The sequence below is a fragment of the Conger conger genome, chromosome 10 (assembly GCF_963514075.1).
Source record: "Conger conger chromosome 10, fConCon1.1, whole genome shotgun sequence".
Classification (NCBI taxonomy): Eukaryota; Metazoa; Chordata; class Actinopteri; order Anguilliformes; family Congridae; genus Conger; species Conger conger.
In genome coordinates this window covers 50,918,677-50,934,655 of record NC_083769.1, presented here as the reverse complement: position 1 = coordinate 50,934,655, position 15,979 = coordinate 50,918,677, and the positions used below count along the sequence as shown (strand labels likewise).

The window sequence follows — 15,979 nt, the reverse complement described above, 5'->3', positions numbered from 1 at the left end:
TCTGCATTTGGAGTCTGTTGTTGTCCACCAGGACCAAAGAAGTGTCAATGGCAGTAAAGCAGGGCATCATTAGTCTGAAAAATCGGAATAAATCAGAGACATCGTAGGTGTGTCAGAGACGCCCATCAAGAGACCGCGGCAGCATAACCTCAGGTTCACTACAAGATGCAAACCCCTGGCAAACCTCAAGAGTAGACTGGCCAGGTAATCGTTTGAAAAAACGTACATTAAAAACCTGTAGAGTTCTGGAACAAAGTGTTATGGACAGATGAGATGAAGATAAACCTGTCCCAGAGTGATGAAAGAGGTAAGCGTGTCTATCTGGCAAACATGGTGGACGGGGGGTTATGGGGCTTGTTTGGCTGCCACTGGAACTGGCTCACTTGTGTTCACTGATGATGTCACTGCTGAAGGCAGCAGCAGGACGAAGGCTGAAGTGTACAGACCCAGGCTAAGGCATCAGAGCTGATTGGACGACGCTTCACCACGCAGCAGGACAAACGATTGAAAACATACAGCCAAAGCAACCAGGGAGTTTTTTTCAGGACAAAAAGTGGAATGTTCTTGAATGGCTAAGTCATTCACCTGCCCCCTGAGCAATTGAGCATGCATCTCACCTGCTGAAGACCAGACTAAAGGAAAATATCCCCCAAACAAGCAGGAGCTGAAGAGGGCTGCAGTACAAGCCATGGCTTGCTGGGGTACAGAGCGAAAGCAACAAAAAAAAAAAAACGTCAATGTCCAAATACATAAGGACTGCACTGTATGTTAGAATGCAGGAGTGTATGTGTACAGTTTAGCCTGCGCATGTTGCAGTCCTGTAGCCTGGCTGCCCTATGGGCATAGGGTTGTAGAGCCAGAATGGCTGGCTGCTCTGTGGGTTGAGCCAGAATGGCTGGCTCTTTCTGGCAGAATCATGCTGCCATTCGCCAGTGATCCCCACTGTGACCAGAGAGGCACAGACACAGTTTGACTCCAATCACCTCCTGTCACTGTATGTGTGTGTGTGTGTGTGTGTGTGTGAGAGAGTGTGTGTATGTGTGTGAGTGTGTGTGTGTGTGTGTGTGTGTGTGTGTGTGTGAGAGAGTGTGTATGTGTGTGTGTGTGTGTGTGTGTATGTGTGTGTGTGTGAGAGTGTGTGTATGTGTGTGTGTGTGTGTGTGTGTGAGAGTGTGTGTATGTGTGTGAGTGTGTGTGTGTGTGTGTGTGTGTGTGTGTGTGTGTATGTGTGTGTGTGAGTGTGTGAGTGTGTGTATGTGTGTGTGTGTCTCTGTACCCAAATGGGGCAGGTACAGTAACAGTACGACAATCAGTAATAAATGTTTATCAGTGATAAACGAGCCAAAGCAGCAAGGTTAACAGTATTTATTTGGCCCAGTGTGTGGGTTTGTGCGCATGCAGGTAAGCCTCTCATTCGGCCAGCCTGGCGCAGAAGCACCTTCCAAGCTCTGAGCCCAAGGTGACAGCACGGTCAAAATCGAGAAGCACTGTAACTCAATCCAGTCCAAAAATGAAAAAAGTCCAAAAATAGTTCATCGACATCTAATCATGGAATGCACAAAACACTCTCCAGCCCACAGCTAGTCCCGACCCAGGCCTAACCAGGACAGTCCTGCCTGTTCTGCCGCTGCAGACACTAAACACTGGGGTTTTACACAATTGTCCTTTCCATTTTCTGATAGATATCACGTGACAAAACTAATACGACCGTGAGTCTTCACTACGGAATAGTGCGGTAGCTATAATACGTGTACTGGCCTTTTCACTCTCGTTGAAATTATCTGTGTTGTAAAACAACAGGCACATCCCTTGCCAGCCACAACAACCTTGGCACAGGAAAGAAAATCGTCTCGAATAATGGTCCAGATGAATATCGCTAGCATGTCTGCTACACGCATGTAAATGCAGACACAAAGGTAAACGGGGGCAGCGGATCTGTGCGGATAGTTGTTCCCCAAACTGGCGGAATCGGTATGGACGGAATTCTGTCAAAGACTGTCTGTCAAAATCGCCCGTATGTGAATGCGAGCTGCCCGAGATCTCCGTGCTAAAGGAGATCCACTCGCTTCTTTCTTAGCGTTTTTGCTCATCTAGCATCTGGCACCACACGTGGGCTTAATCAGCTCTCCGGCGCGGAATCGGAGAGAACCGTGCGCCGTGCGGGTCGCATGCGCTTTGGTCACGGACGGGGATTCCGCCGCCGTAGCTGGCCGACACACGGGGAGGAGAGGATGCTGTTCTTCCAGTCTATTCTCAGAAGACTCTATAAAGGTAGCCCATCGTCGTTACGGCAATTAACGTAGAGACGTCAGATACAAAATCTACGAGTTCACTATATCAACACTGTCATGATATTACACTTGTGAAATGTATGGCAGCAGCTGTCGGGACTGAGGAGAGATGATCAGTGAATAGGGATGTGAGCCGGAAATGTGATCTGGGCTGCCGCTGCTGATTTCATGGCAGTTAGTATTCGTATTTTAATAGATATGTGAACATTCTGGCATGTCTGCAGTGAAGAATCTAGGGGAAAAGATGCGTTTGTGTCCCGCCAGTGAATCAGACACTGTCGCGAGTGCCTTGCTATTGATATGTTCCTTAGCAGAGCTACGGCGTCTGCCAGGCGGTTTGCGATGACAACAACATAACAGCGCGAGCTCCGGTGCTCTGGCTGCCCGCCCGATCATCACGGGGTGCGCGGACTATGCTGTGCTGGTCTCCGGGCTTGGCATACGTGCGAGGCGTGGTGATTTTTCTCCACCTCCGTTCGGACATCCACGTGCGCCGGTTTTAACCCCCTGTTTTCCGCCGGGGGGATACCTCCAGCGTATGCAAATGAACGTGGACGAGGAGGCGTGAAACGTGCAGGTCAGCGTTTCTGTGAAACATGTGGACGGCTAATGAGTTAATGTCTTAAAGACCTATTGTCATTATAACAACGTCAAACATGAACACAGCCCCCCATAAGCGTAAAGGTGTATTTGTCCGTAGTAATGCCACAGCGCCCATGCTCTGTTCCGCACGTCTTTACGCTTGGTGAATGTTTATTTCTGTTTATTCAAATTCCCCCAGAGCTGGAATGTAGGACAGTTCTTCTGCTAATGGCGAGGGGGCATTTCCTTTCTTTCTTCGCTTTGCTCATGATTTTATCCGAGTAACATGTGATAACAAGGCAGATATGACCCGTTTAAATATTTTTTGCATGGACTGGAGGAAATGTGCTGGTTTGGCTGTGCTGTGGGATCAAAGGAGCTTTGTTTCCCCGTGCTCGTACTGCAGGTGTACCTGTGTTTACAGGTGCAGTTAGCGCTGGTGAATCTGTGTCTACCCTGTGCAGTTAGCGCTGGTGAATCTGTGTCTACCCTGTGCAGTTAATGCAGGTGTATCTGTGTCTACCCTGTGCAGTTAATGCAGGTGTACCTGTGTTTTCCCTGTGCAATTAGGGCAGGTGTACCTGTGTTTACCTGTGCAGTTGGTGCAGGTGTAACTGTTGCTGTTCCAACCGCCTGCCACAAGGGGTCAGTGTTGCTATATGACATAAAAGACACCCGTCTGTACATCAGGAGAGAATCCTGGGTACTACAGCTCTCACACCACGCTTATAAATGAAACCACATTACTGACATATTTATTAAAACTATTTTAAAAAGCACAGACTAATTAAGCACTAAGGACCTGAACCCTAAGCTCTTTCTGGTGGTGGGGAGAGATGGTCAGAGTCCGTCTCCTGCACGATGTAGAGCAGAGAGATGGTCAGAGTCTGTCTCCTGCACGATGTAGAGCAGAGAGAGCGGTTTACCCAGAGCCAGCGGAGCAGCTGCAGAGTTCACGGTAGAGTGGAGTAGAGGGGGTGGGGGGGTGGGGGGATTGGGGGGGTGGGGGGGTTGGGCAGGAGCCTGGCCACTCAAACTAACCCCCCCCCCCCCGGCAGATAAGAGAATTCAAAAACAAAGCAGATAATAATGAGCCAGCTTTGCACTCTGTTTATACACTTTAGGAAAAAACATGATGAAAGAAATGAGACGCATGTGTTAGGAGCCTATTGATGAAAAATGTGCACCTCTTTTAATGTAATAGTTTGTAATGTAGCACAATAAACACAATGCTAACGTTGGGAGCTTCATTATTAATGGTATGCATTGCCACATCTGACAAAATGTGGCTTAAGAGGGAAAATAATCCCTCTGAACATGAAAACATACAAAATTAAGCACTTAATTTAACAGCTTGTTGGAAGTTGTGCAAAGTAATTGCACGTGAAAACCAGGGGGGCCCTGGCTCGAGTTTGGGAACCACTGTTGTAGAATATCTTATGTGGTCGCCATGGCAGCCATGTTCGTGTGTTAGTAATGTTGTAGAGTAGTGTATTGAGTTGTAGCCGTGTTGTAGAGTAGCGTATTGGGTGTTGTAGCCGTGTTGTAGAGTAGCATATTGTGTGTTAGCCATGTTGTAGAGTAGTGTATTGAGTTGTAGCCATGTTGTAGAGTAGCGTATTGGGTGTTAGCCGTGTTGTAGAGTAGCGTATTGTGTGTTAGCCATGTTGTAGAGTAGCGTATTGTGTGTTAGCCATGTTGTAGAGTAGCGTATTGTGTTGTAGAGTAGTGTATTGTGTGTTAGCCATGTTGTAGAGTAGCGTATTGTGTTGTAGAGTAGTGTATTGTGTGTTAGCCATGTTGTAGAGTAGCGTATTGTGTGTTAGCCATGTTGTAGAGTAGCGTATTGTGTTGTAGAGTAGTGTATTGTGTTGTAGAGTAGCGTATTGTGTGTTAGCCATGTTGTAGAGTAGTGTATTGTGTGGTGGTCGTGTTGGGAGAGGTCTGAGATGAGTGGTTTGGCTCAGACGAGCAGGTTTGTGCTGTTGCAGGGTTGGTGTGCTTGCTCCCACACATCTCCACACAACGCTCTGTCACCTGAGCGGCTCTCACGGAGAGGTGGGATTTCTATTTCTGATCTGCATGTCAGTCTCTTACATGCCATGCTTCTTTTACACAGATAAACCCACAGACAGTCAGCCACAGGAACGCTTAAGGGCAGGCAGGCCTAAGAGCAGGGACTCCTAAGAGCAGGGGGAAGGCAGCGTGGCAGGGTGGCTGACCTGGCTACATCAGGGAGGGGCTCTTTGTGTGTTGGTAAAAATACACTCTGTGATGCACACATGCCTGGTCACTGTTTTTTTGTTTCTTTTTTCAGTCGTGATTTGTTGTTCTTTTCGTGTGCAATTTGGTAGGGTGTAAATCAGGTACAGGTGTAAATTGGGTACAGGTGTAAATCAGGTACAGGTGTAATAGGGTACAGGTGTAAATCAGGTACAGGTGTAATAGGGTACAGGTGTAATTAGGTACAGGTGAAATTGGGTACAGGTGAAATTGGGTACAGGTGTAATTGGGTACAGGTGTAATAGGGTACAGGTGTAATAGGGTACAGGTGTAATAGGGTACAGGTGTAATAGGGTACAGGTGTAATTAGGTACAGGTGTAATAGGGTACAGGTGACTTCGCACCATTTTCCTCATTTTACTGCACTTAAAGAATGTGTAGCTTTTTCTTCTAATCAACGGATATACCTCTCGTTTTTGCAGATGTGCCCGTGTTATTGTGTTTGTTTGAGTGGGTTTTTATGATTGTGTTTGTTTGAGTGGGTTTTTATGATTGTGTTTGTTTGAGTGGGTTTTTATGATTGTGTTTGTTTTCGTGGGTTTTTATGATTGTGTTTGTTTTCGTGGGTTTTTATGATTGTGTTTGTTTCCGTGGGTTTTTATGATTGTGTTTGTTTTCGTGGGTTTTTATGATTGTGTTTGTTTGAGTGGGTTTTTATGATTGTGTTTGTTTGAGTTGGTTTTTATGATTGTGTTTGTTTTCGTGGGTTTTTATGACTGTGTTTGTTTGAGTGGGTTTTTATGACTGTGTTTGTTTGAGTGGGTTTTTATGACCGTTCTGGCTGTGCGTGTGCCTCCCTCGCAGTGTCTCTGCTCTCTCCCAGGCGTGCTGTTAGGAACCTCGCCCTTCTGTGATCGGCGCTGTAGTGGGCTGCGCACACCGTGGGGCTCCCTGTGTACGCAACGAGAGCTGCTCTGTTTCAGAGGAGAGGAGACAGCACAAATATCTGCATTAAGACTGCTCTGTTTCAGAGGAGAGGAGACAGCACAAATATCTGCATTAAGATTGACCTGTTTCAGAGGAGAGGAGACCGCACAAATATCTGCATCAAGACTGCTCTGTTTCAGAGGAGAGGAGACCGCACAAATATCTGCATCAAGACTGCTCTGTTTCAGAGGAGAGGAGACCGCACAAATATCTGCATCAAGACTGCTCTGTTTCAGAGGAGAGGAGACCGCACAAATATCTGCATCAAGACTGCTCTGTTTCAGAGGAGAGGAGACCGCACAAATATCTGCATCAAGACTGCTCTGTTTCAGAGGAGAGGAGACAGCACAAATATCTGCATCAAGACTGCTCTGTTTCAGAGGAGAGGAGACCGCACAAATATCTGCATCAAGACTGCTCTGTTTCAGAGGAGAGGAGACCGCACAAATATCTGCATCAAGACTGCTCTGTTTCAGAGGAGAGGAGACCGCACAAATATCTGCATCAAGACTGCTCTGTTTCAGAGGAGAGGAGACCGCACAAATATCTGCATCAAGACTGCTCTGTTTCAGAGGAGAGGAGACCGCACAAATATCTGCATTAAGACTGCTCTGTTTCAGAGGAGAGGAGACCGCACAAATATCTGCATCAAGACTGCTCTGTTTCAGAGGAGAGGAGACAGCACAAATATCTGCATTAAGACTGCTCTGTTTCAGAGGAGAGGAGACCGCACAAATATCTGCATCAAGACTGCTCTGTTTCAGAGGAGAGGAGACCGCACAAATATCTGCATCAAGACTGCTCTGTTTCAGAGGAGAGGAGACAGCACAAATATCTGCATCAAGACTGCTCTGTTTCAGAGGAGAGGAGACAGCACAAATATCTGCATCAAGACTGCTCTGTTTCAGAGGAGAGGAGACAGCACAAATATCTGCATTAAGACTGCTCTGTTTCAGAGGAGAGGAGACCGCACAAATATCTGCATCAAGACTGCTCTGTTTCAGAGGAGAGGAGACCGCACAAATATCTGCATCAAGACTGCTCTGTTTCAGAGGAGAGGAGACCGCACAAATATCTGCATCAAGACTGCTCTGTTTCAGAGGAGAGGAGACCGCACAAATATCTGCATTAAGACTGCTCTGTTTCAGAGGAGAGGAGACCGCACAAATATCTGCATTAAGACTGCTCTGTTTCAGAGGAGAGGAGACAGCACAAATATCTGCATTAAGACTGCTCTGTTTCAGAGGAGAGGAGACAGCACAAATATCTGCATTAAGACTGCTCTGTTTCAGAGGAGAGGAGACAGCACAAATATCTGCATTAAGACTGCTCTGTTTCAGAGGAGAGGAGACCGCACAAATATCTGCATCAAGACTGCTCTGTTTCAGAGGAGAGGAGACAGCACAAATATCTGCATCAAGACTGCTCTGTTTCAGAGGAGAGGAGACAGCACAAATATCTGCATCAAGACTGCTCTGTTTCAGAGGAGAGGAGACGGCACAAATATCTGCATCAAGACTGCTCTGTTTCAGAGGAGAGGAGACCGCACAAATATCTGCATCAAGACTGCTCTGTTTCAGAGGAGAGGAGACAGCACAAATATCTGCATCAAGACTGCTCTGTTTCAGAGGAGAGGAGACCGCACAAATATCTGCATCAAGACTGCTCTGTTTCAGAGGAGAGGAGACAGCACAAATATCTGCATTAAGACTGCTCTGTTTCAGAGGAGAGGAGACAGCACAAATATCTGCATTAAGACTGCTCTGTTTCAGAGGAGAGGAGACAGCACAAATATCTGCATTAAGACTGCTCTGTTTCAGAGGAGAGGAGACAGCACAAATATCTGCATTAAGACTGCTCTGTTTCAGAGGAGAGGAGACCGCACAAATATCTGCATCAAGACTGCTCTGTTTCAGAGGAGAGGAGACCGCACAAATATCTGCATCAAGACTGCTCTGTTTCAGAGGAGAGGAGACAGCACAAATATCTGCATCAAGACTGCTCTGTTTCAGAGGAGAGGAGACAGCACAAATATCTGCATCAAGACTGCTCTGTTTCAGAGGAGAGGAGACAGCACAAATATCTGCATTAAGACTGCTCTGTTTCAGAGGAGAGGAGACCGCACAAATATCTGCATCAAGACTGCTCTATTTCAGAGGAGAGGAGACCGCACAAATATCTGCATCAAGACTGCTCTGTTTCAGAGGAGAGGAGACCGCACAAATATCTGCATCAAGACTGCTCTGTTTCAGAGGAGAGGAGACCGCACAAATATCTGCATTAAGACTGCTCTGTTTCAGAGGAGAGGAGACAGCACAAATATCTGCATTAAGACTGCTCTGTTTCAGAGGAGAGGAGACCGCACAAATATCTGCATCAAGACTGCTCTGTTTCAGAGGAGAGGAGACCGCACAAATATCTGCATCAAGACTGCTCTGTTTCAGAGGAGAGGAGACCGCACAAATATCTGCATTAAGACTGCTCTGTTTCAGAGGAGAGGAGACAGCACAAATATCTGCATTAAGACTGCTCTGTTTCAGAGGAGAGGAGACAGCACAAATATCTGCATTAAGACTGCTCTGTTTCAGAGGAGAGGAGACAGCACAAATATCTGCATTAAGACTGCTCTGTTTCAGAGGAGAGGAGACAGCACAAATATCTGCATTAAGACTGCTCTGTTTCAGAGGAGAGGAGACCGCACAAATATCTGCATCAAGACTGCTCTGTTTCAGAGGAGAGGAGACAGCACAAATATCTGCATCAAGACTGCTCTGTTTCAGAGGAGAGGAGACCGCACAAATATCTGCATCAAGACTGCTCTGTTTCAGAGGAGAGGAGACGGCACAAATATCTGCATCAAGACTGCTCTGTTTCAGAGGAGAGGAGACCGCACAAATATCTGCATCAAGACTGCTCTGTTTCAGAGGAGAGGAGACAGCACAAATATCTGCATCAAGACTGCTCTGTTTCAGAGGAGAGGAGACCGCACAAATATCTGCATCAAGACTGCTCTGTTTCAGAGGAGAGGAGACAGCACAAATATCTGCATCAAGACTGCTCTGTTTCAGAGGAGAGGAGACAGCACAAATATCTGCATTAAGACTGCTCTGTTTCAGAGGAGAGGAGACCGCACAAATATCTGCATCAAGACTGCTCTGTTTCAGAGGAGAGGAGACCGCACAAATATCTGCATCAAGACTGCTCTGTTTCAGAGGAGAGGAGACCGCACAAATATCTGCATCAAGACTGCTCTGTTTCAGAGGAGAGGAGACCGCACAAATATCTGCATTAAGACTGCTCTGTTTCAGAGGAGAGGAGACAGCACAAATATCTGCATTAAGACTGCTCTGTTTCAGAGGAGAGGAGACCGCACAAATATCTGCATCAAGACTGCTCTGTTTCAGAGGAGAGGAGACCGCACAAATATCTGCATCAAGACTGCTCTGTTTCAGAGGAGAGGAGACCGCACAAATATCTGCATTAAGACTGCTCTGTTTCAGAGGAGAGGAGACAGCACAAATATCTGCATTAAGACTGCTCTGTTTCAGAGGAGAGGAGACAGCACAAATATCTGCATTAAGACTGCTCTGTTTCAGAGGAGAGGAGACAGCACAAATATCTGCATTAAGACTGCTCTGTTTCAGAGGAGAGGAGACAGCACAAATATCTGCATTAAGACTGCTCTGTTTCAGAGGAGAGGAGACAGCACAAATATCTGCATTAAGACTGCTCTGTTTCAGAGGAGAGGAGACCGCACAAATATCTGCATCAAGACTGCTCTGTTTCAGAGGAGAGGAGACAGCACAAATATCTGCATCAAGACTGCTCTGTTTCAGAGGAGAGGAGACCGCACAAATATCTGCATCAAGACTGCTCTGTTTCAGAGGAGAGGAGACCGCACAAATATCTGCATCAAGACTGCTCTGTTTCAGAGGAGAGGAGACCGCACAAATATCTGCATCAAGACTGCTCTGTTTCAGAGGAGAGGAGACAGCACAAATATCTGCATCAAGACTGCTCTGTTTCAGAGGAGAGGAGACCGCACAAATATCTGCATCAAGACTGCTCTGTTTCAGAGGAGAGGAGACAGCACAAATATCTGCATTAAGACTGCTCTGTTTCAGAGGAGAGGAGACAGCACAAATATCTGCATTAAGACTGCTCTGTTTCAGAGGAGAGGAGACAGCACAAATATCTGCATTAAGACTGCTCTGTTTCAGAGGAGAGGAGACCGCACAAATATCTGCATTAAGACTGCTCTGTTTCAGAGGAGAGGAGACCGCACAAATATCTGCATTAAGACTGCTCTGTTTCAGAGGAGAGGAGACACCACAAATATCTGCATCAAGACTGCTCTGTTTCAGAGGAGAGGAGACAGCACAAATATCTGCATTAAGATTGACCTGTTTCAGAGGAGAGGAGACAGCACAAATATCTGCATAGCAGCAGTGCCCTTTTCCTCATTCCTGTTGTCTGCAGAAGTATTGCTCTAATTATGTTATTCCTGATTAGCCTGCCCTGGTAAAGGGTGAGGTGTCGAACCGTGCGTTTAATCAGTGTTGACCTGCGCAGAATAATGTCTTGTTGGATCTGTGCTGTGTGAGTAATGGAGGTCGTGACCCAGTTTAAGAAGCGGTGATGGTGTCTCATGCAGCATGTGAAACAGCACCCCCACCGAACGGCACCGGAGGCCGGCACAGCGTAACACTGCAGTGTGCAGTGTATAGTAACAAGCTGTACAATACAGAGCATATGCAGTAAGGACAGTCTCCCAGGGTAACAGTGTCTCTGTCTCCCAGGGTAACAGTGTCTCTGTCTCTCAGTGTAAGAGTGTCTCTGTCTCTCAGTGTAACAGTGTCTGACTCTCAGTGTAACAGTGTGTCTGTCTCTCAGTGTAACAGTGTCTGTCTCTCAGTGTAACAGTGTCTGTCTCTCAGTGTAACAGTGTCTCTGTCTCTCAGTGTAACAGTGTGTCTGTCTCTCAGTGTAACAGTGTCTGTCTCTCAGTGTAACAGTGTCTCTGTCTCTCAGTGCAACAGTGTCTCTGTCTCTCAGTGCAACAGTGTCTGTCTCTCAGTGTAACAGTGTCTCTGTCTCTCAGTGTAACAGTGTATCTCAGTGTCATCAGCACTCCAGTCCTTCATTGTGTTGCTAAGTTACACAGAGCATCTGACTGTTAATGCATTGAGCCGGTGTGTCAGCACTTCAGTCATAATGCTGCAGGCTCTCAATAAGCCTGATCATTGTTTGGAGAGTTATTGCGCACATGTGCTGGTTGGAATGTAATGGAAGCCCTGCTTGTCTTGTTAAAATGGGCTTTTTAGAAAAACTCATAACTGCAAATTGCAGAATAACGTCTTCATCACTGAACGGCTGGACATGCAGTTCATTTAGCAAATGAGTCTTCAAGCACTCACCTATACCCCTCCACACTCACCTATACCCCTCCACATTCACCTATACCCCTCCACATTCACCTATACACCTGCACACTCACCTATACCCCTCCACATTCACCTATACCCCTGCACACTCACCTATACCCCTCCACACTGAGTCTTCAAGCAGCTTTACCCCCATCCACCTTAGGGGAGCCTCCCACGCGCCAGCTGGGGGCTGTTCAAACCCTGCTGCTCTGACTGCAGCGATTCCCAGGGCACTGTGTGTGTGTGTGTGTGTGTGTGTATGTGAGTGTGTGTGTGTGTGTGTGTGTGTGTGTGTGTGTGTGTACCGGGACTGTGTGTGTGTGTGTGTGTGTGTGTACCGGGACTGTGTGTGTGTGTGTGTGTACCGGGACTGTGTGTGTGTGTGTGTGTGTGTGTGTGTGTACCGGGACTGTGTGTGTGTGTGTGTGTGTGTGTGTGTGTGTACCGGGACTGTGTGTGTGTGTGTGTGTGTGTGTGTGTGTGTACCGGGACTGTGTGTGTGTGTGTGTGTGTGTGTGTACCGGGACTGTGTGTGTGTGTGTGTGTGTGTGTGTGTGTGTACCGGGACTGTGTGTGTGTGTGTGTGTGTGTGTGTGTGTACCGGGACTGTGTGTGTGTGTGTGTGTGTGTGTGTGTGTGTGTACCGGGACTGTGTGTGTGTGTGTGTGTGTGTGTGTACCGGGACTGTGTGTGTGTGTGTGTGTGTGTGTGTGTGTGTACCGGGACTGTGTGTGTGTGTGTGTGTGTGTGTGTACCGGGACTGTGTGTGTGTGTGTGTGTGTGTGTGTGTGTGTGTGTGTGTACCGGGACTGTGTGTGTGTGTGTGTGTGTGTGTGTGTGTGTGTGTGTGTGTGTGTGTACCGGGACTGTGTGTGTGTGTGTGTGTGTGTGTGTGTGTACCGGGACTGTGTGTGTGTGTGTGTGTGTGTGTGTGTGTGTGTGTGTGTGTGTGTGTGTGTGTGTGTACCGGGACTGTGTGTGTGTGTGTGTGTGTGTGTGTGTGTGTGTGTACCGGGACTGTGTGTGTGTGTGTGTGTGTGTGTGTACCGGGACTGTGTGTGTGTGTGTGTGTGTGTGTGTGTGCCGGGACTGTGTGTGTGTGTGTGTGTGTGTCTGTGTACCGGGACTGTGTGTGTGTACCGGGACTCTGTGTGTGTGTGTGTGTGTGTGTGTGTGTGTGTGTGTGTGTGTGTGTGTGTGTGTGTGTACCGGGACTGTGTGTGTGCATGCATGCATGCGTGTGTGTGTTTACAGTTAGAGAGCAGAGAGGTGTTTATAATCACTGCAAAGGGTTCTGGATAATCAGCTGTGTCTGTTAATTCCAGACAAAACACCCAATTAACAGTACAAGGAAATAGGGAAGACATCTTGGAAATGAGTTAAAGTCCCACATTTAACACCCACTCGCGCACACACACACACACGCAACCACGCACACACACACATTCGCACACACATGTGACCATGCACACACACGCAACCACGCACACACGTCTTTGTCCATAACCCAGTTTGAATAATCTTGAATATTCTATTTCAAGTTTTTATTTTTTTTTATTTTCACAGCTTCTCTGTCTGTCGGGTCCGGAGCTCAAATTAAAATTGTTCCAAGTTTCTTTTACTAAAGTACAGCCTGCAGGTGGAATCTGTGGGGAAAATGACCTACTTGCGCTTCTGTCATTTCACATCCGTGTGCCCAATCTGCTCCCACGGCACCCCTAAGGGACAACGCTTCTAAGCTTGGTTTTCCAAACTTCTACAAGGTGTATTGTTTGAAGTGTAGAGATGGTGTGTGTCTCTGTCTCATTGCTAATTAACCTACTTCTGCTGCCCCCTCCCCCCAGCCCCCCTGGGGTTCCTGCTAATCAAGCTTCTCCTCCACTGGCCTCCTTCCTCCTCCCGTCTGAAACTGATTAGTCCTCCTCCCAGATCCCCCATTCTGGTGTGAACTCCTCTGCGTATGGGGGCAGTTTGGTGTGAACTCCTCTGGGTATGGGGGCAGTTTGGTGTGAACTCCTCTGGGTATGGGGGCAGTTTGGTGTGAACTCCTCCGGGTGGGTATGGGGGCAGATTGGTGTGAACTCCTTCCTCTGGGTATGGGGGCAGTTTGGTGTGAACTCCTCTGGGTGGGTATGGGGGCAGTTTGGTGTGAACTCCTTCCTCTGGGTATGGGGGCAGTTTGGTGTGAACTCCTCTGGGTGGGTATGGGGGCAGTTTGGTGTGAACTCCTCTGGGTGGGTATGGGGGCAGTTTGGTGTGAACTCCTCTGGGTATGGGGGCAGTTTGGTGTGAACTCCTCTGGGTATGGGGGCAGTTTGGTGTGAACTCCTCCGGGTGGGTATGGGGGCAGTTTGGTGTGAACTCCTTCCTCTGGGTATGGGGGCAGTTTGGTGTGAACTCCTCTGGGTGGGTATGGGGGCAGTTTGGTGTGAACTCCTCTGGGTATGGGGGCAGTTTGGTGTGAACTCCTCTGGGTATGGGGGCAGTTTGGTGTGAACTCCTCTGGGTGGGTATGGGGGCAGTTTGGTGTGAACTCCTCTGGGTATGGGGGCAGTTTGGTGTGAACTCCTCTGGGTGGGTATGGGGGCAGTTTGGTGTGAACTCCTTCCTCTGGGTATGGGGGCAGTTTGGTGTGAACTCCTCAACACGCGATACGGTTCAGCCATGATGAAGATGATGAAGAGGTTTCCTCTGTTGTGGGCGTGGCCTGTGCCTTTGATTGACACAGGCCTTGTTTGGCGTAGCACAGGTGTGCTATGGGTAAAGCAAGGTATTGTACAGGTATGTTATTGGTGTGGCGCAGCAGTGACACTGATATGGATCAGGATTGGCAGAGAATGAAAACCGATCGAATTAGAACTGTCTAGTATTGTATCAATATACTTTTTTTGCTATACATTGAAGACAATTGAGTTTAAGCTCAAAAGATGTATATGAGATAACCAAATTTAAGCTTTTATATCCTGGTATTTTTATCTAGATTTGTTAAACAATGAGATCCGCACAGCCGTTGGGCCCTTGAGCAAGGCCCTTAACCCTGCAATGCTCCAGGGGAGGATTGTCTCCTGCTTAGTCTAATCAACTGTACGTCAATCTGGATAAGAGCGTCTGCCAAATTCCATTTATGCAATGTAATGTAATGTGATTAAACGACTTAGAACATATCACCTTTTGTATCAGACCACCCAATTTTTAGGTGAGAAAAAGTATTGGAACATGTGACTGACAGGTGTTTCTTGTTTCCCAGATGTGTCCTGTTAGATTGATTGTTTAAACAATAAATAGTTCTGAATGTCTACTCTTGGTTTTAGCCTTGGGTTTTGCCTGTGAAGTGTGTATTTGTGTTAGAAAAGGCTGGCGTTCTGAGCAACAGACATTGGAACAGGTTGACCAAGGAAAACAACAGCAGTTGATGACAGAAACATTGGGAGAGCTGTGAAGGAAAAACTCCAAAATATCATTACATTACATTATTGGCATTTGGCAGACGCTCTTATCCAGAGCGACGTACAAACACGGAACAGTGCATACCCATAACCAGGGCTAAGTGTGCTGAAAGACCCTAGAGGGAAGTACAATTTCAATTGCTACCCGTACAAGGAACAGGGCGTATTCTTTTTTTTTTTTTTTTTTTTTTTTTAAACAACAAATAAACAAACAACAAAGCAAAAGTGACGAAACTTAACTATCCAAATACTGCTTACCTAGCCAACTAAAAATACCGAAACACTACGTAAATCACAAAGACAACAATTAAGGATCACAGGGAGGTAGGGAGGGATGGGGAGAGGTGCGTCTTCAGTTTGCGCTTGAAGGTGGGGAGAGATTCTACAGTTCTGACCTCAACAGGGAGTTCATTCCACCACCGTGGAGCCAGAACAGACAGTAGTCGTGAGCGTGAGGTGGAGGTTCGGAGAGGGGGAGGTGCCAAGCGGCCTGTGGAGGCTGAACGAAGAGGTCTGGCAGGGGTGTAGGGTCTGATGATTTTTTGTAGGTAAGCTGGGGAAGACCCCATAACTGCTTGGAAGGCTAGCACCAATGTTTTGAATTTGATGCGAGCTATGACAGGCAGCCAGTGGAGGGAAGTAAGCAGGGGGGTGACGTGTGAGTATTTGGGTAGGTTGAAGACCAGACGAGCTGCTGCATTCTGGATAAGTTGGAGGGGTCTGATGGCGGACGCTGGGAGGCCAGCCAAGAGGGAATTGCAGTAGTCCAGGCGGGACAGAACCATCACTTGGACCAGGAGCTGGGTCGAGTAGGGGGTGAGAAAGGGGCGGATTCTCCGTATGTTGTATAGGAAGAACCTGCAAGACCGGGTCACCGCCACAATGTTCTCGGAAAGGGACAGTCTGCTGTCTATCACCACGCCGAGGTTCCTTGCACTGGGTGATGGCGTGAGTGTGGTATCCCCGAGGGAAATGGAGAGATCCAGGTGGGGAGAGGTATTAGCAGGGATGAATATCATTTCAG

The 15,979-nt window shown here is 47.5% G+C and overlaps 1 protein-coding gene across 6 annotated transcripts in view; it reads left to right on the top strand.

Annotated features, from left to right (window-relative positions):
• The first annotated feature begins 2,165 nt into the window (after positions 1 to 2,165).
• Positions 2,166 to 15,979, top strand: part of LOC133139161 (glutamate receptor-interacting protein 2-like) — a 48,112-nt gene continuing 34,298 nt past the window's right edge. For all 6 annotated transcript variants that reach the window (XR_009709789.1, XR_009709788.1, XM_061258512.1 and 3 more), the window contains exon 1: positions 2,166 to 2,271. Coding sequence is in view for 4 of the 6 variants with exons in the window: in XM_061258512.1 (XP_061114496.1) it covers positions 2,169 to 2,271 (103 nt within the window). In the remaining 2 variants the exon portion in view is untranslated. The remainder of the gene's footprint in view (positions 2,272 to 15,979) is intronic.